The following is a 21,628-nucleotide window of genomic DNA, read 5'->3' as shown; positions in this document are numbered from 1 at the left end:
AACAGATCGGAACTTGTCTTGCAGCATCCAAAGACCGTGGGGAGGAGGAGATAATTGAGTGATGCACAATGCACATTCAAAATTTTGGTAACCGCCAACAGAAGAACATTCAGAACTGGTTGGAGGATGACTTTTAAAAAATTCACTATTGTTGGATTTTTCAAGACGAAAACAGATGGTAAGTCACTGACCGTGGGTGTGTATATAGAATGTATCAACAATGCAACCTATCGAATTATGTTCATTTTCTTCTTCCTTGACCCTATTGATCCACTTGTCATATACATTGGAGCATAGTTTTACTCCAGATTCCCTTCCTACTGCAACCCTCCCATTTCTGGGCTTGGAAAATAGCCATTCACACACAAATTCATACCTATGGTCAATTTAGAGCCACCAGTTAACCTAACCTGCATGTCTTTGGGGGAAACCGGGGCAAACCCATGCAAACACAGAGACAACATGCAAACTCCACACTGAAGGGCCCCCGTCGGCCACTGGGCTCGAAAACTTGGAAAACATGGTCACTAAAAATGAAAGAATTTTATTGGCATCCTAACAGCATTGACCCGTCCATTCATCCATCCATTATCTATATTGTTTATCCATCAGGGTTGCAAGGACTCAATCCCAGCTGACTTTGGGCAAGAGACAGGATACACCCTCTGCAGGCTGCCAATCTATTGCAGGGCTAACACAGACAAACATCCATTCGCACTGTACATACCATGTATGGGTAATTTAGAGTAGCCAGTTGACCTAATCCACATGTCTTTGGACTGAGGCAGGAAACCGGAGCACCCAGAGGAAACCCACACAGGGGAGAACATGCAAACTCCACACAGAAATGTTCCAGTCAGCTATGAGGTTTGAACCCAGGACCTTCTTGCAGTGAGGCAACAGTGCTAACCACTGCAGCACTGTTCTGCCCAGCAGCACTGATACTGTTTACAATTCTGTAAATGAACAAGTTAGTTCAGTAATCTTATTGTTAATGGTTTTTAATTTGATTTCAGTGTAATTTACTTATGTACATTTGCATAAATGGCAGTACACAGTTTTACACAATGCTGATTAAAGGTGCTGACTGCAAAGTTGAATTCTGGGCAAAAATGTTCTATTTCTATTGCTGTTGGAGTTTCAAGATATCTCACACTGATTTGAAGTTGATTTGAGTTGAAATTGAGGAGTTGTGCTGCTGCACACACCGTGTATCCTATGTGTAAATGTTTTGCCGAGATAAAATATGTCCCACATTTTACGATTCCGGAGATTGCCGAAGTAAGTGAGCAGCAATATCATGTGACCACCGTGGGGCGTGTTTGACCTATTTTTAACTAAAACAAGTCAGCATGGGCAAACATGGCGGACTCTGCTGTCCCACCAGCTAAAAGCCAGCGGAAAAGAAAAGTGAAATATGAAAGCAAATGAACTAGAAAGCGTGCCAGAAAAGCGATGGAAACCAAAAGGTTGTCCACAAGAATTTTCATGAAGGGACAGATTGACCGCAGGAATCAACTGAAGGATGAAACAGGTGCGAAATCTGATGAAGAATTCACAACGCTTGTCTTGGATTGGTGAGTCTGAGTATGGAGTTATACACCTAATGTTTTGATCTTACAGAGAAAGAAATGATAACACAAAAGCAGTAACAGAGTAAAGATATATTCGTCTTTTGTTTCACAGATCAATTCTCGAATGTCAACCACAAATTACATACCTGCAACTCAAAACTCTCCAAGGTTGATGCAGAGTCACGATGTTTTCCAGGTGTTGCCATCTTGGTGTAACGCAGTTCCATAATTATGCTAATTAGGTAAAGCTCCTCGCGTTTGGATATTTCTGTAGGCCCATACGGTTTACCTCAAGAGGTAGGATAATAGGTCCAAAAACAGAGAAAAGTGACCCTCAGCACATCAAAATGATCACATCTCTTCTCTTGTTCTTATGGGACATAGGAAAATGCCATGCACAATAAAAATTTTTTTAAAAATTCAAATAACTTTGCAGTCAGCACCTTTAAAATAGAACCTTATCAGTTCCATGATATGCTTAATGAGAATAATTCTTCATAAAAGATCTCTGTATCTAGCTACAGCCACAGAGTTGTTAATTGTTACTGATAAAATAATTCACTCAGTTGGATTTGTGTGAAGCAGCCCATTTATGTTGTACATAAATACTGAAAATCCATGAACCTGGGTTGTAAGATTGCGCTTAGAGTCACTGCACCATTTTGTCACTGTAGGTGGGAATGCATAAGCATAAATAAGTTTGAAAATAGCACTGCACAATCAAATTTTGAATGTCACATCTCATCTTACGCTACTGCAACTAGGCTACTTCAGGACAGGCACATCCATTTAAGAGAGCAACCATAGCAACAGAGTGCAAATATGAAAATAACTGGCATGCACCCAGTCAAAAATAATACACAAGGTGTGTAAATAGAGCAATCAGTGTGGTGGGTTTCACAAATATCCCATTACCACTATTGACTCAAAAAGTGTAGATGAACATTCTATATAAATAGTAAAATACCACATTCAAAAAGTTGCTATCACACTTTTTGAATGTGATATAAATGTTCTTTAATAAACAGATATGCCAATCCTTTGCCTTTGAACCTCCAATCTTACAACCTTTGCATATTCTCTGAGCAGTTTTTGGACCTCTGTTGTTATATTCAACCCCCGTTCATCTTGACAAATCTGGTTTTACTATGACAGGTGAGTACACTGTCTTCTTCAGGTCACGTACGAACACTAAGTGGGTCATGGCAAAACTACGACTTCTATTTTTTAGTATTTTCATTCAATGTTTTCTTTCAAATTGTAGTCTTCCGCCATATTTTTAAAGCTTGTTAAATAGAAGCACATTCTCCTTCAGTGATTTCCAAAATTCTGTGCACAGTGGTTGAATAAAGGTCAACCTTCAATTGTATATGCTGGTGTATGTTTGTGGGTTTGCATCACACACCTTGACATAACCATGAGCTCTACTGCTACTGCCATACACACACAGTTTATGATTAATAAACCTGATTAATAGAGTCAAATAGATTAATAGAGCTGGCTATAAACCATGTACGACAAGATTGAGTGGAATAACTGTTTTATTCTATCCACATTCACTGGATTTTGAGAAACAGAGCATTTTTATTTTTTGCAAATTCGATAAATAGAAACTTCATACAAAACGTCCGACAAAACCATTTCTGCTTAGAATGTAAGCAAAACGGTGAAATGACAGTAGCAATTTGTGAAAAATGCTATAATAATAATAATAATTCTTTAAAAAAATTAAAAAACATACGTTCTTACCATTGAATACCTTTTATTCCATATTTTGTTGCTTTTTTGTATTTTTGGGGTTTTGTTCTCAAGTAAAGTTTTAATTTCATCCTCGGTTGGTTCAGCAACACGCTCTGCCATTTTGTTTATCTCTACTCACAGTATATGAGCTGATAGCCTAGTAGTAGAGTAGCCAATCAGAGTGCATGATTGCTCATATCCAGTGAATGTGGATAGAATGATATCTATTATACTCTTATTTTTTGGATACGTATTTCTACACATTTGTTAGATTTTGTAGTAAATTCATTGTGTATTTTTAGTTTAAGATGAATGAATAAAGTCATTTTTATGATAATTATAATTTACAGTTTTTGTGTTCGTGTTCAGTAAACATCAGCAGTAAGCAGTTAGCTAGTGAGGTATCATAGCCTGCTGTTTGTCATGTCTGTCCAAAGAACATGCCAGCTTTGGAATTCAACGGGTTATTAATTCACAGACTTGCTGCTGCATACTGGCGTAAATCATTTTAATTGTCATGGCACATTCATTCAAAGCAAATAACTCAACATAACTGTATTAGGAATTAGATGTGTCTTATTGTATGCCAGTGAGATCCAATTTTGTTCCTGGAAACCTACTAAAATCGACACCACACAATGTTTTTCCTGCTTTAAGACATGGTTCAGCTCATCTAGCTAATTACCAAATATACCGTACATGAGCCAGATAAGGCATTTTTAGGCACGGAAAGCATGTAGCAGTCAGGGGCACCCCAGTGTGGGACTGGCATTCTCTGCAGTGCCTCTTACCTGGTTCCATCCTTCCTGATGGCGGGATGGCAGACAGCAGCTGATTGGAGGAGCTTATTAAGCAGATAGCATGTCAGGCGTGGTTTACACATGCACTCACATGGGAGATTTGGCAGGCACAAGTGAATGGATTCCCCAGAGAGACAGGCTGACGGCTAATTGGAAAGCAAAAGTATATTTCAGGCTGACATGGCAAGTCGCTCCAAGCCAGAATTTTACAGCCACATTACAACCTCAGTGTCTTGGCCATACGGAGATAGAGGACATTAAACCTTAAAAATGTATTTTCACTTTTTATAATTGGAACCAATAAGCCTACTGTGTTGTCATTATTTATCACATTCACTGGAGATGCAAATATGTCATGTAAAAACATATTCATACATAGGCTATGAACGTATTGATGCCTCAAGCACGAGAGATTGCAGACAGAAATATCTTTAAAGAGGGTCCGTGAAAGTTTATACCTTACTTCATCACTATAGATCAGAAAAGTAAAAGAAATTGGTGAAAATATTTCACAGTTATTCCACGAAATCGAGTCGTATATGAGCTGATAGCTAACAAGGCGCGTCGTACCGAGTTGGCTATAAGCCATGTACGGCGAGATTAAGTGGAATAACTGTTTTATTCGATCCACATTCACTGGATTTTGAGAAACAGCATGTTTATTTGTATTTTTTGCAAATTTGATAAATAAAAACTTTATACAAAATGTCCGACAAAATCATTTCTGCTTAGAATGTAAACAAACCAGCGAAATGACCAGAGCAATTTGTGAAAAATGCTATAATAATCATTCTTGAGAAATAAAAAAGATACGTCCTTACCATCAAATATTTTTATTCCATATTTTATCGAGTTGGGCGGCACGGTGGCGTAGTGGTTAGCGCTGTCGCCTCACAGCAAGAAGGTCCGGGTTCAAGCCCCGTGGCCAACGAGGGCCTTTCTGTGTGGAGTTTGCATGTTCTCCCCGTGTCCGCGTGGGTTTCCTCCGGGTGCTCCGGTTTCCCCCACAAGTCCAAAGACATGCAGGTTAGGTTAACTGGTGACTCTAAATTGACCGTAGGTGTGAATGTGAGTGTGAATGGTTGTCTGTGTCTATGTGTCAGCCCTGTGATGACCTGGCGACTTGTCCAGGGTGTACCCCGCCTTTCGCCCGTAGTCAGCTGGGATAGGCTCCAGCTTGCCTGCGACCCTGTAGAACAGGATAAAGCAGGTACAGATAATGAGATGAGATGAGATGAGATGAGATTTTATCGAGTTTTTTATTTTTTTATTTTGGGGGTTTTGTTTTTGAGTAGAGTTTTTACTTCATCCTTGGTTGGTTCAGCAATACGCTCCACCATTTTGTTTTTTTCTACTCATGGTACATGAGCTGATATCCTAGTAGTAGAGTAGCCAATCAGAGCACATGTTTGCTTATATCCAGTGAATGTGGATAGAATAAAAGTTAATATATATATCTTGTTTGTTATGTAGATGCACACAATAATTATGCAATTAATCAAATTAAAATCTGATCAACCAATGCAATTTGTGACTCCATACACCACAAGAAAACATATCTTGACTAAGATTTCCAAAATATTTTTCTAAAAGGCACACAGTCTCTCCTATGATGCTATCCAAAGAACAAACTTCATGTACTCACATACGTCACTGTGAATAATTAGGTTGCAAACAGGTTACTAACTTTACAGAACAGCAACACACACATAACTGTGTGACATACACAGCGTGAGCTATGTTTTGTGGGGTATGGCAGTGCAGTAATTATGATCTGATATAATGGCCTACTTAACAGTGCTAATGCCTATTAGTCTACTATGCACCAGTCAAGTGTGCCAAGCAATAATGTGTTGACCTGATACTTCAGGCACTGCACTGTTATCAATTCATTTCTGAATTAGACATTCCTGACACCCCTGTGAGGAAAGAGCAGCTACAGGGAAAGGAGGAGAGGGAGAAAGAGGATGAGCAGAAAGTAAGTGATGAATAGTTGATGAAGTGCTTGCAGGCAGAAATGAAGAGAAAAGCTATCTTACTTTCTCACTCTCTCCACCTCTCTACTCCTCTCGCTCCTTCTTTCAAAGTACACACACCCCAAAACATGATTTCTACATGGATAGCTCCTCTTGTATAGCTGATTTTGGGTCCAGTTTGAATCAAGCAGATTTTTTTCCAAGTCAGTATAAATAATTGGTAACACCATATGGACTGGTCAGTGCTCCTGCTGTCTTCCAGACCTTCATTAACAATGTACTTAGAGGCATGTTTGGAAAATGTGTGGTTGTTGACATTGATAATATTTTAATCTAATCCATCCATCCATTATCATGTGCAGGGTTTCGGGCAAGCTGGAGCCTATCCCAGCTGACTATGGGCGAGAGGCGGGGTACACCCTGGACAAGTCACCAGGTCATCACAGGGCTGACACATAGAGACACACAACCATTCACACCTACGGTCAATTTAGAGCCACCAATTAGCCTAACCTGCATGTCTTTGGACTGTGGGGGAAACCGGAGCACCCGGAGGAAACCCACGCAGACATGAGGAGAACATGCAAACTCCACACAGAAAGGCCCCCGTTGGCCACTGGGCTCAAACTCAGAACCTTCTTGCTGTGAGGCAACAGTACCACTATACCACCGTGCCACCTTTTTCCGAGTCAATATGAATAATTGGTAATGCCGTATGGACTGGCGAGTGGTCCCGCTGTCTTCCAGAGGCATGCTTGGAAAATGTGCGATTGTTGACATTGATTATATTTTAATCTAATCCAACTCCCTAATCCAACATAACCAACACATAAGGGTTCTGGATTGATGTATCCACAACATTTTTTTCTTTACCCTATCGTCAAGAGATTGCGAGTTCAGTGAGAGCCAAGGGAGCAAACTTGGCCATGCTGTCTGGGATACAAGGGATGGCATACTCTACCTCTTCTGTCAATCATTACACTCACCAATTGTGGGTGTCTGTAAGCTTATTTATGTGGAAGAGGACAGATAGCACTTTCCTTCATGTGTCTTACGATGCCCTGTAGCACAGCATGAGCAGCAGTCAAAAAGATGCAGTTCATTGGCTTCACATGTCTCAGAGGAAGCATGGGCTAGTCTTCACTCTCTCTGGTTGGTAGCCATCATATTATAGGAGAGAGCTGGCTGGTGGGTTGAAATAGGCAGGTGACCAAATTGGGGAGAAAAATGAGGAAAACATCCCCAAAAAAGAACAAATTGACTTTGTCAATGGAGAAATGCAAATTCCACAAGTCACCTTTCTGGGCTACACCTTATGTAAAGTAAGTGTTGTCATGGGCACAGCCAAAGTCTAGCAGCAAAATGGCTTCAAATGATAAAAGAAATGTAAAGATTCCTAAGGTTTGCAAATGTCGACTGATGATTCATTCATTAGAAATTTTAGCATCACTAAAGCCCCTCTCACATCAATGCTTAAATAATGATCAAAAAATGCCTAAAAGCAAGCTTTTAGCTCAACCCCAGTTCTAAAACACTCTGATCTGAGTTCAGCATTCATAGTTGAAGAGGGGGTGGCAACCATCTGGTTCTAATGCCAGGGCATCCCAGCCAAGATGTATTCCATAGCATGTTTTCCATCTCATGCCCACAGAAAGAAACATGGAAATGCTAGCAAAACATGACAAATAAGCCCTATTCTTCACCAGAATAAACTTCACAATCTCATAATGTCCAGGCTCCAAGAATATCAAAGCAGATACCCTATCATATATGTACCCAGCAGATCCTAAACCCACCACAACTCACATCATATGATCAGAATCAATGCTCTATTGCTGTCATAAGCTGGGATGTCTACTGCCAAATCGCCCAAGTCCTCAAAGATCACCCCAATGCCTTCCAAGCAAGTGAGCTATGCCCCTTCCTCTCACTGCAATGCTCTGATATCCTGTTTTCATCCTTCCATTGCCACTGGTCAACTCAGTGTTACAAACACCCATCAGCTCCTTACCATTAACTGGTGGTGAACCACGCTGCATAATATACAGAGTTTTGTTAAAGCAATTAACCAGGAAATTTTGAAATTACAGGGTTATGAAATGTCATAATTATACATCAATACAAGATGTTCTAGGTGAAAAAAATTAAGTGGACTTTAGCTTAAAAACATGGTGAAGTTGTAACATCAGTCTGTTGGGCCATTTCCCCAGGTGCGACCATACTAGATTAGCCAGATACATGTATTAGGAGACAAAAATGAGGGTGACACTGCATGACGTAAGATTCCGCACATCTTCCTCATTCCATCCTGGATCCAAGACATTTGGCCGAGTGGCTTCATCAAGTAAAGCGAGAAAACTTTGCTCCTGGAAAAAGCAGCAAATTGTGCAGTGAGCATTTTACAGAGATTGTTTTGTGGACTTGTATGAAAAAAATCACTGGGAAGAAGTGAGACACGAGGCAGAAACGACAACTGAAGCCAAACGCGATCTCGACTTTGTTTCGCCACAAAACACCGACAGCACGACAGCATACCATGTCACGCATCAAACAGATGGAAGATAAGCAGGTAAATATGAAAAGTTTGGTTCCAAAATGCTATATATCCGATTTTATTGTTTCGAGAAAAATCACTTTTTCTGATTACGGGAAGTGCTAAAAAGGAAAACCACTGTATCCTGTTTTAAAATTTATTGACTAACTCCTTAATAATAATAAACTTCAAAAATGAAATCCAGAACTAATTAACAGCTTTTACGTGAACCAAGTAATTATTTTTTTGTCAAGTCACTACATATCCACGCCATGGCATTTTCCCCCAAAATGCTACATATCCCTTTCTATTTAAAATGCATTTAACCATGTTCTTTCATGACAGATTATTTTATTTTATACCTTTTTTTAGATTATTTTATCAAAATTATTCATAATTCAGTGTGAAATTGTCCAATAAATGCAAGAAATGATGAAGCGATTTCTACTTCATGGACACAGCCATCTTAGAAGACTTCACACCACTGGCAGCCTCTGATTGGCCAAATAGATATGTCTGGTTTTGAGAAAAATCAATGATGGCGCTTGTTGCATTTTGGAATGAAAGGCCGTAATGCAGTATGTAAATCAATGGCAGATATCGTGTTTTGGTGAAAACTGAATATGGTACAAGTAAGATATGATAATTGCTGATAGCTTGGTGGCAGGAGTTTCAATTTTTCAAATTTGGCATTTATCGCGTTTTGGAACCAAACTCTTCATATTTTTAAAATAAATAACTAAATAAATAAATAGGCAATAAACTAGCCACTACTTTATTTTGATTCCTTTTCTAATCCTGCATTGTCATAATTTTTGTGGAGAAATGCAAACAAATTGACCAGGAAGTCATGCTAGACCATAATATTATACTGTAGTCTAGTATAGCATGCACTTGTACACCTTCATTGTGCTCGCAGAAAATGACATCACGCACGATGGAGTTATAGCGGCCTCCCTGACAAATAATAGTCCTGTCTATTTTCATCACTTTAGTGGTTATATCGTTAAGAACAAATTCAACATGCAGCTTTTTTATAAAGGACAGACACAAAGACTGACTTTCAGCTCAATTTGTTTATTTGCGAGATATTTTCTTTAACACATATTATATGTGTGTTCTGTGATTTATTGTGCTTGGTTTTCAGAATTTGACCCCAGACATTTGAACCCCATCCCTATCAGGTGATACGAAATTCACACCAATGTTTCTGTTCTTTCTGATAAAAGTTCACAAAAGCAAATGAAAAACAATGCAAGTATAAATCTATGCTTTCTGAGCTGAAAAATTAGTTTTGTGAGGGGAAAAAAAGCCCCGCAGTTTTCCTTGAAGATGGCTACCTTTTCAGTAATATACTGTATATGTAGGTTACAACGATGCTACCATGAGCCACTGCCATCTGGTGAAGCACGCTGTAATACAGATGCGAGTATGGAGTCAAACTCTTGTAGTTACCAGAGGACTGGCCCCAACCATAACCCTAGCTATGTAATAGGCAAGAGGCCGAGGGCTATAGAAATGAAGATAGGCGCCACCCAATGCACTTTAAAGGGGAACTGAAGTCATTTTTAAACTTGTTTTATTTCTTAATTAACACATTATTCAATTACGTTTTCGGTTTTAGTAACCTTATATTGTGACTCATATTGGCAACTAATTGCAATTAAATATTATACTTACCAGCCTATTTGGTTTTTAGCCATGTTGAATTTAGTTCGTTTGGTCCACGGCAGGCGTCGCTTACCCGCACTATCTTCATGAGACTTGTGCGAGACTTCAAAACATCAAGTGTCAGCCAGGTGTCAGTGCCGCCATTTTGAAAACTGTTTTCCAAATGAAATATTGCCCAAAAACGAGTTTAAATGACGATTACTGCTTACTTTTTTCAAACTTTCCTGATTGCTATCAAAACAAACAAAACTCCCAACTTGATTACATCAGTATTCGAAAGAGGGTGTGCGCTTCTTTTGACAACGTTGGCAGATGTCGGTCACTTTGATTTCTGCTGTATGTTTTACTTCCGTCCTACGATGTCTCGCACAGGTCTCAACGAATCTCGTTTACGGCCATTGCTTTGACATATGGACTGGTATATTACAGAGCATATTTCAAACACTCATAACTTGCTATAGCAGTGACAAAATAGCTATCAAAAATGCATTACTATATTTAATAAAATGAGATAAATAGAATATTGATAATAAAAAAATTGCCTGCGGTTCTCCTTTAAGGGCCTCATTAATATTAGAACAAGCAACTGCCAGGGAAGACCAGGTCCCGACATGGGAGGGATTTTGACTTTTAATAGCTATGCTAGGATAACAATAACTTACCTAAAACTGGCAGAAGCATCTTTCCAAAGTTCTTTTGAATGTAATCTGTATCTGTGGTTTGGTGTTTGAAACTCAGCCAATTCTTGATTTCAGTTTGGTTTTGGTGGAGGACAACAGAAAGTAGTGCTTCCTGGGACTAAAATCCTCAAGATACTCTAGCAATAATTTCATTACCCCAGCTTGCCATGTAAAAGGGCAGGAGGGCAGCGTGATGGTGTAGTGGTGAGAACTGTCACCTCGCAGCAAGAAGGTTCTGGGTTCGAGCCTAGTGGCCAACGGGGGCCTTTCTGTGTGGAGTTTGCATGTTCTCCCCATGTCTGTGTGAATTTCCTCTGGGTACTCTGGTTTCCCCCACAGTCCAAAGACATGGGGGTTAACATGGGGCAGCCATGACCTGAGGGCTGAAGTGCCCTTGAACAATGCACCTAACCTCCAAATGCTCACTGGGCACTGTAGCATAGCTGCTCACTGCTCTGGGTATGTGTGTGTGATCATTGTTCATTTGTGTGTGTTCACTGCAGAGGTTAAATTTCACTGTGTACTTAAGTCTGCGTTTGAGTGTACGTGTGACAAATAAAGGTTTCTTGGCGTCTTCTTCTTAAAACTAGTCCAATCTAAATAGGTCTCTTAAGAATTTTGGAATTACTATTGAACTTTATCACAGCTTTTTTTTTTTCTCGTAATATTTAAAAAATTCATTTTGCTACCCACCCACTTCCTACACACACACACAAATGATATGTATGACACAAAATATTAAATCTTTATCCTTTCAATGAATGTGTATCTGAATGCATAGTATGCTAAGTGGAGTAAAGCACACTGAGTGACACTTGAAACTTCCTACCGTATAGCCAGCGGACCCAATCGAATATTACTTTTAAACCTAATGTAAATGTACAATATCCTCACAAGAGATAGGAGAGACAAGGTGTCTGTACCACGAAACAATTTGTTGGTTGCAGGGGCAACAAAATCGCTTTACACTGTCTAAGCAATTTTTTTTCCTACGGAGAGAATGTTTTCCCCTCATTGCAGGTGTAATTAAAGTTTAATCAAGCTCAAATTTAACCCTGTTCACGTCTTATATTCAAACACAACCACAGAGACAAACCACTATATGAGACAAGTTTAAAAACAACAACAACACACACAGTTTTGTACAGACATAGAGGAAAAATCCTCTTCGTTTCCAACACTAAATCATTTACACGTTTGCCATGACACTGATCTAAAAATACTACCCAGTGACGTATCAGCAGTGAGACAGAGACGCCATTAAACACTAACGAGGGTCGTCCTAATCCTTTCTCCTTGAATGCTTTTTTTAAACTGCATCCAGAAAAACACTGTTGAACACCTTTCATCTGATCCACAGTGAGTGTGTCTCAATGATGCAATGCACCAACCACAAGGTAAGCAAGAAGCAAAATGCTCATAACCTACAGGGAGACACACACCTCCTCACCAATGCTGTGCTTTCCCCACAGCCTGCAAGGCTCTTGGGATTTCTATTAAACAATATGTAGAACTTATTGATTTTTCTACTTACATTTTAAGACTCTCAGATATCAGCTATAAAAAAAAATGAGGACTCATCCCTAACGTGTTTGTATGTCAAACATACAGTACGAGTCAAAAGTTTGGATATGCCTTCTAATTCAATATTTTTTTAATCTCATCTCTCATCTCATTATCTGTAGCCGCTTTATCCTTCTACAGGGTCGCAGGCAAGCTGGAGCCTATCCCAGCTGGGCGATAGGCGGGGTACACCCTGGACAAGTCAATATTTTTTTCTTTATTTTTATTAATTAAAAGACACTTCATGTCTTAAAGTAACGATGTTCTGTCATTTCTCTTAGTTGATCGGTTCTTGATATTATATGGATTATTACAGTTGTGAAACAGGGCTATTTACTGGATTGTTATTATTTACTATTTACTTTGATCTCAAACGCATTAGCAAGGCAATAAATTGCATTAATTACCTTTTGATGAGACACATCTGTTAATTGAAAAGCATTCCAAGTGATTACCTCATGAAGCTGGTAAAGATCATGCCAATAGTGTACAAAGCGTCATCAAGGAAAACACTGGCTATGCTGAAGAATCTAAAATATGAAGCATATTTTGTTTTTTGACAGTTTTTTTTAATTTACCACATAATTCTATATATATTCCATGTTTTTTCATAGTTTTGATATCTTCTGGCATTACAACAACATCACCAACAGTTGGCGCTATTTCACTATCACTTAGACCTTCTGATACACTCATCTATATAACAAAGGAATAATAATTAAGGATGCAAAATACACACACAACAACGAAATCAGAAACACTTGTGCTTTTACGATGCTCATCTAATAATGAATAGAGCTCATCTAATAATGAATAGAGCTCATCTAATATCCATAGTGACTCTGCATTTCACAATGACATAGGCACCACACACGCGTGTTAGAAGTGTGGCTTGAAACAGAGAAAGTGACAATATCAAACTAGTGTATTATTAAAGGGGCTACGCTCTAAAATTCTGTACTTTGTTCAACAAAGTGCATTATTCGTACAAGTCCCAGCTCTCTCTCTCTCCTCTCTCTCATGCTACGGCAGGATGCAGTGTGTCTGTATAAGGAGTAAGGGGCAGAGTTACAGAGGAATTCAGCATATGGCTTCACCAATTCCAAACTTAACACAACACCCACCATTAACTCTACCACGAACAGATCCACCTTTATGCATACATCACTTCCTTTTGTGTATCAACACATACAGTAGGTCTTTATACAGGAGATGAAACTCATGATACATGATACACTGCACAGTATTTTTTTGCATCTTGTATAACTAAAACAAACCAGACGTATGATCAGACCTCAGGTACAGACAGCAGGTTTTTTTTTTTTTTTTATTGAAGTGTTTATTTTGAATATGAAAACCAAAATAATAAAAAGAAAAATAAAACAAAACATTTAAACATAATACATAGAAATACATATTTGAAAAGGAGTGAGAAGTATTACTTATAAACTCCCACCCCTTCTCCTTAAATAATGAATAACAATAACAAGCTTCCTTGTTACCTGTCTAGATGCTCATGCCTGATACTTATAGATAAATAAAATGTATTTCTGACTTTGTATTGAGAAAACCTAAATGAAATTTACATATATCCATACCCATATACAGCATACATTTCTATTACATATATCCATATTACAGTTCATTTCTAATGGGAGGTTTGTTTGGAGGGTGACCAGATGATTGGTTGGCTATTTGGAACCAATGACGCTCCCCATTAACTCCACCCCTAACAGCACAGACCAGAGGAAAATTGAAGTCTAATTTCACATCCCCAGAATGTATCCCCAACTTACTCTACCTGTATTTCTACATTTTTTGCCGTTGCACTTCACTCTGTAATCACTAGATCAACAGGTTGCTGTTTTAGTTTGTGGTGCATTCCACTGATTACAGAGCAAAGCGCGATTGCATAGCAGCTTCATGGTAATTTTACAGACTAGGTGATATTTTTCCAGTCTCCAACTGTCCAGTTTCAGTGAACCACTGGTCTGTGGAGCTTCAGATTCCTGTTCTTGGTTGAGGTATAGAACCCAAACAGTCTTCTGCTGCTGTTGTAGCACATGTGCCTCAAGGATTGATGTGTTGTGCATTCTGAGATGCTTTTCTACTCACCATGGTTGTAAAGAGTGGTTATTTGAGCTACCATAGCCATCCTGTGACCTTGAAGCAGTCTGAGCATTCTTCTCTGATTATGCATTCGGCAAAATTGCCACTCACTGGATATTTGTTTGTTGTTTGTTTGAACCATTCTGTGTAAACTTTAGAGACTCTTGTGGGTGAAAATCCCAGGAGATCGGCAGTTTTTGAAACAGTCATATTTGAGTAGGTGTTTGGCACCAACTTGGACAAAGTCACTGAGATTCCCCCTCCCCCCCTTCTTTTTTAATCCATTCTAATGGTTGATATAAGCATTGACTGAAACTCTTTATGTGTATCTGCATGATTTTGTGTGTTGTGCTGCTGCTGCCATATGATTGGCTGATTGGATGAATGAGCAGGTGTAGAGGTGTTCTATATCAGGCAGTTTTTATATATAGTACCAGTCAAAAAATTGGACACACCTTGTAATTCAATGTTTTTTTTCTTTATTTTTTATTAATTAAAAGACACTTCAGGTCTTAAAGTAATGATGGATGTCGTTTCTCTTTACTTAGTTGAGCGGGTCTTGACATAATATGGATTACTACAGTTGTGAAATAGGGCTGTTTACTGTACTTTTATTATTTACTATTTACTGTTTGATGAACTCAAACACATTATGAAGGCAAGAAATTGCACTAATTAACTTTTGACGAGGCACCTGTTAATTGAAAAGCATTCCAGGTGATTACCTCGTGAAGTTGGTTAAGATAATGCTAATAGAGTACAAAGCATCATCAAGGTAAACAGTGGCTACTTTGAAGAATCTACAGTATGAAACGTATTTTGTTTTTTAACACTTTTTTTGTTTTTGTTTACCACATAATTCCATACATGTTCCATTTGTTATTTCATAGTTTTGATGTCTTCAGTATTGTTCTACAATGGAGAAAATAGTCAAAATACAGAAAAACGTATGAATGAGTAGGGGTGTACAAACTTTTGACTGGATATATATATATATATATATATATATATATATATATATATATATATATATAAAACTGTACTGAACAATTAAAGTTGTAATACCATGACATACGACAAACAGATAAAAGGCAATCATTACCATGATAACTAACATGCCTTCCAGAAACTGCAGTGTACATTCTTAGCAGCAGACTAACCTACCTTCATCTATTAGCAATGCTGGTTATTTACAGTGGTGCTTGAAAGTTTGTGAACCCTTTAGAATTTTCTATATTTCTGCATAAATATGACCGAAAACATCATCAGATTTTCACACAAGTCCTAAAAGTAGATAAAGAGAACCCAGTAAAACAATTGAGACAAAAATATTGTACTTGGTCATTTATTTATTGAGGAAAATCATCCAATATTACATATCTGTGAGTGGCAAAAGTATGTGAACCTCTAGGATTAGCAGTTAATTTGAAGGTGAAATTAGAGTCAGGTGTTTTCAATCAGTGGGATGACAATCAGGTGTGAGTGGGCACCCTGTTTTATTTAAAGAACAGGGATCTATCAAAGTCTGATCTTCACAACACATGTTTGTGGAAGTGTATCGTGGCACGAACAAAGGAGATTTCTGAGGACCTCAGAAAAAGCGTTGTTGATGCTCATCAGGCTGGAAAAGGTTACAAAACCATCTCTAAAGAGTTTGGACTCCACCAATCCACAGTCAGACAGATTGTGTATAAATGGAGGAAATTCAAGACCATTGTTACCCTCCCCAGGAGTGGTTGACCAACAAAGATCACTCCAAGAGCAAGGCGTGTAATAGTCGGTGAGGTCACAAAGGAACCCAGGGTAACTTCTAAGCAACTGAAGGCCTCTCTCACATTGGCTAATGTTAATGTTCATGAGTCCACCATCAGGAGAACACTGAACAATAATGGTGTGCATGGCAGGGTTGCAAGGATCCACTACTCTCCAAAAAGAACATTGCTGCTCATCTGCAGTTTGCTAAAGATCATGTTGACAAGCCAGAAGATTATTGGAAAAATGTTTTGTGGATGGATGAGACCAAAATAGAACTTTTTGGTTTAAATGAGAAGCGTTATGTTTGAAGAACAGAAAACACTGCATTCCAGCATAAGAACCTTATTCCATCTGTGAAACATGGTGGTGGTAGTATCATGGTTTGGGCCTGTTTTGCTGCATCTGGGCCAGGACGGCTTGCCATCGTTGATGGAACAATGAGTTCTGAATTATACCAGCGAATTCTAAAGGAAAATGTCAGGACATCTGTCCATGAACTGAATCTCAAGAGAAGGTGCAGCAAGACAATGACCCTAAGCACACAAGTCGTTCTACCAAAGAATGGTTAAAGAAGAATAAAGTTAATGTTTTGGAATGGCCAAGTCAAAGTCCTGACCTTAATCCAGTTGAAATGTTGTGGAAAGACCTGAAGTGAGCAGTTCATGTGAGGAAACCCACCAACATCCCAGAGTTGAAGCTGTTCTGTACGGAGGAATGGGCTAAAACTCCTCCAAGCCGGTGTGCAGGACTGATCAACAGTTACTGGAAATGTTTAGTTGCAGTTATTGCTGCACAAGGGGGTCACACCAGATACTGAAAGCAAAGGTTCACATACTTTTGCCACTTACAGATATGTAATATTGGATGATTTTCCTCAATAAATAAATGACCAAGTATAATATTTTTGACTCATTTATTTAACTGGGTTCTCTTTATCTACTTTTAGGACTTGTATCAAAATCTGATGATGTTTTAGGTCATATTTATGCAGAAATATAGAAAATTCTAAAGGGTTCACAAACTTTCAAGCACCATTGTAGCTGGCAGCACAGTGGTGTAGTGGTTAGCACTGTTGCCTCACAGCAAGAAGGTCCTGGGTTCGAGCCCAGTGGCTGACGAAGGGCCTTTCTGTGTGGAGTTTGTATGTTCTCCCCGTGTCTGTGTGGGTTTCCTCCCACAGTCCAAAGACATGCAAGTTAGGCTAACTGGCGGCTCTAAATCGACCATAGGTGTGAATGTGAGTGTGAATGGTTGTTTGTTTCTGTGTCAGTCCTGCAATGACCTGGCGACTTGTCCAGGGTGTACCCCGCCTCTCGCCCATAGTCAGGTGGGATAGGCTCCTGTGACCCTGCACAGGATAAGCGCCTACAGATAATGGATGGATGGATGGCTATTTAGCCTACTGGTGATTTAGCTAGCTAGTGAACAAGCTAACTCATTGGTAATTGCAACATCTCAGATATTAACCATGCTTGATTTATCACTGCATTGGCATTAAAAATAAATTGACTGATTTCATTCTCATCACTTTAATCCTATCAGTTCTGGTAGAAAATTAAATTAGAATGGACAGTAGTTCATTTCAGCTCAACGTGCCTTATAGTTTGCTCATTATAATGCCAGCTCCTCTGTTAGCCTGTTTATACACCATGATGTCTGGATAATATTCATTACCATGATGCAAACCTATAGCAGAAATTTCCTTTAAAATAATAGAGATGCATATTGATTTATTCAAATTAAGCACAACATAAATCTGCTTAATAGTAAAGAATCAGTTAGGCTTCTGTTTAATAGTTAAATAATTCCATTAAACTCGGGTGGGTGATTTATTTTAGATGCATTTTTGTTATATTTCTTTTAATTCTCTTTACAGCCTGACAACAATAAATAAATCAAATGCTCTGACAATAAAAAGAAAAAAAATCCATCATCTGTAGCAGTCACATGGCTGTAAAAAGCCTGTCCAATCATTTAGTTCAGTCCGCATGTAATGACTGGACCTGCCTGTCTACCTACCTGCACACACTTGGTCTGTGCACTCATTGTACACGACTGGAGTCTTCCACAAGGCTAGGCAGACATAATGCTAAAGTTAAAGCTAGCGAGCTCATCACACAAGAATGGCAGAGAAAGGGCAGCCAAAATTTCCATTATACCTACAAGAGCTTGTACTATTAAACAAAGCAAGACAAGAAAGACTGAAGTAGAAACGGTTACGATGAAAAAAGGGGGTTGGATAAAGCAAAAGGTTAAACCAGAGTGAACATCGGTATGGCTTTTCAGCGATGGTGATAATTCTAGTTATCTTAATATTCAATTTCTGTCAATGTTATTTAGTCCAAATGGAACCTGTATGTGGAACAATGAGGTCTAGTGATTAAAGAACCTCTAGTAGGATAGAGCTAGTTATCATGTGTCTTAAATACATGAGAAATTCTACAGTTACCTGTTATAGGTTGAAATCGGCCTAATTTTCAGACTGTAACAGGAAAAATTCACAATCAGTAACTTTCAGATTATCCATGATGTGGTTCTGAGTTCTCCTCACTACCACTGCTATTTTTGTTTAAATTAGATCTCCAAACAATAATTAAACAACCATGGAAGAAGAAAAAAAAACTTTTGTTGAACTGGTTTAACACTTGTTAAGCCAATTTACCTCTCGTTAACCAACTTGTGTTTGAATGAACCTGAAATGCACGATGGTATATGCTAGCAGCTTTATATACCCTTTATCTGCATTTTTTCCCACTTGAAATCTCTTTGCAGTACTTGCTCTCACACAGCTCTTTTCTCATTTCCTATCACGTGGTCTTGTGCTCCGTGCCCAATAAAAGCCAAGTGACACGTTGACATCTGCAACGTTACATATTGCTACAAATAAGCACAGCACCTTAAGCAGAGGCATTGAACTAAATTGAGGATGCATGTCAAACGTTTCACTCCACATGCTGGCTTGTACTGGCTGTTAAAGGGTTTTTAAAAGGGACAGCTAGGTTTAATGCTCCATCAGCTTTCCACACTGCATCATTTAAAAGTACGTTTTCAATGAAGTAGCTTAATCTATGGATTGAAAAGATTTGTGCATGCTGCAGCCTGGACAACATCAGAGTTCTGGGAAATAATGATAATTGGTAATGTAATGCAGACTTAACCTGATGTGTCCTGGTGTATTTCTGGACTATTGAAACGCCCAGAACATACGGCCGAACATACTTGCATCTGTTTTTACGACTGAAAGAAAATAGTCTATCTAAAGTAGGAAGATTAGAATGCTATATTAAATCTTGATTCTATCTATCTATCTATCTATCTATCTATCTATCTATCTATCTATCTATCTATCTATATACAGGAATGCATTGCCACAGCAATAGCGTGCGTCCCAACACACACACACACACACACTGCTGACCGACCGATATAAAGAATAAACTTACCGCAGTCCTCGCACAGAACGCGCTCCACATCTTTTTTGAGATTCTTCTCAACGGTTTCACGAGGAGCAAACGACGCCCTGAACACCAGAGGCTCTTCTGTGGGGTCCATGAAAAATATGTATCTGTGGTCCTTCTCCACTGCGACGCACGGAGCCTCAGAGCCAAAGTCGCCAACGGTGACGAGCTGCTGGCGCTCGAGCCCGCCGCTGTTGGTCGGCCACACGTCCAGGACTCGGACGCTCACGCTGTACGTTTCGGCGGAGGCGTTGGCGGGCAGCTCCTGGACCTCGCCCTCGATCACCACGGCCGATCGGTACGCCTGCTCCTGCAGGGAATCCAAACTCGGGGCGTAGCACGCAAAGGAGACCCCGACGAGCAGCATGGAGAAGTGCACCGCATCAAGCCTCCTCATGCCGTCGGCTGTGGCTCAGGGGCGGCCGGCCGCGGTGGTGCAGGTGCAGGTGCAGTGGTTTCGGGGTGAACGCTGGACGAGGAGGACAACGGAGTAGGGTTACGGCGGTGGAGGGGTATGGCGGGCGGGCTCCGGTGGCGGGGCAGAGCGGCAGACCTTGCGCAGGCTGTGCCCATGCCATCTGTGGGCGCCGCTTTCCCCGCGCGGTTTCGTGACGGGGGACCGCGGGACGCTCAGGAACCGGAAACGGCCCCGGGCAGCGGCGCGGGGCGGAAAAAAGCTCGTTGCTGCATTCTCCTTCAGCGCAGTCCCCCAACGCCGGTGTGCTTTCATAAATTACGCTCCTCGCAAGAACGCAGATTCCGCAAGACGCCGCTAGTCGTTCTGCGTCCAGTGAAATGTCATCGCCCGGGTGGGCATACTGTCACTGGTGGGGAAAAAACATGGATTCTTATTACATTATTTGGGTTCAATCCACACAACAAAACGGATTTAATTCCAAAACGACCTCTCGAGGTGTCCGAGCTTAAGGTCCGCTGGTAGATTTTACGCTTGAATTGCTCTCCAAAGGGCGACGACACACGCAAGACGTGCAGCTGGGCGATGCAACAAGCGCGTCCCCTCTACTGCTCACTGCACACACACAGCGCGCGCACGCGGGCACACACACAGACAGAGAGAGAGAGAGAGAGAGAGACCAACAATCTCCTGCCTCCTGTCTGTACTCGGGCGTCTTCTGCTCCTTGGTGCAAATAAAAGGAAATGATAGGGGCGACAGTGTGACCATCAAGTTGCATGCGGCGACTGGAGGTCAGCAAGAAATCTCCCCTCGTCCCAGCGTCAGCTGATCAAATGTTCGAGTAAAGCGTCGGTGGTTTATAACGCAACTGCATCAGGAGAGAAGAGCACAGAGCTTTTCCATGTACAGCAGCGCACATAGAGGCTCAGTCCTCCGCAGACCGCAGACTCTGAGGCAATGAATAGCGCTGCGAAAGGAGCTCTAATGGAATCAATGCCCAGACGATCAGAAATTAATTTAACGCTGTTATCCTGCTTTTATGAAATCACCTGCCGTATTCAGGTCACATTCACCATTTTGCCACAAAAAGCGACCAGGCGAGGGTCAGAGCAGCAGAAGAGCAGCCCACCGACCATCCTATCAGCCATATTTACCACGGCAACAGGTCCTGCGGGCATTTGGCTGCGAGAGGGCACTGTCTATTAATAAAGGGAGGAGACCGGGCATTGCAGCGTTATGATAAACAGAGAGCGCATGAGCATCACAGTAATGACACACGATCACTATGAATGGATTACAGAGTGTGTAATCATGAACAAAATGGGTATTTAAAGTGACAAGACATAGTTGCAT

General features: G+C 40.1%; 1 protein-coding gene across 1 annotated transcript in view; it reads right to left on the bottom strand.

The window, feature by feature from the left end:
• Nucleotides 1-20,256, bottom strand: part of nrg2b (neuregulin 2b) — a 127,327-nt gene extending 107,071 nt beyond the window's left edge. The window contains exon 1 of the mRNA XM_060928066.1: nucleotides 19,845-20,256. Within this exon, the coding sequence (XP_060784049.1) occupies nucleotides 19,845-20,256 (412 nt within the window). The remainder of the gene's footprint in view (nucleotides 1-19,844) is intronic.
• Nucleotides 20,257-21,628: the final 1,372 nt, after the last annotated feature.

The sequence above is a fragment of the Neoarius graeffei genome, chromosome 8 (assembly GCF_027579695.1).
Source record: "Neoarius graeffei isolate fNeoGra1 chromosome 8, fNeoGra1.pri, whole genome shotgun sequence".
Taxonomy (NCBI): Eukaryota; Metazoa; Chordata; class Actinopteri; order Siluriformes; family Ariidae; genus Neoarius; species Neoarius graeffei.
The sequence above is the reverse complement of the archived record's forward strand: the minus strand, read 5'-3'. Positions and strand labels throughout refer to the sequence as shown.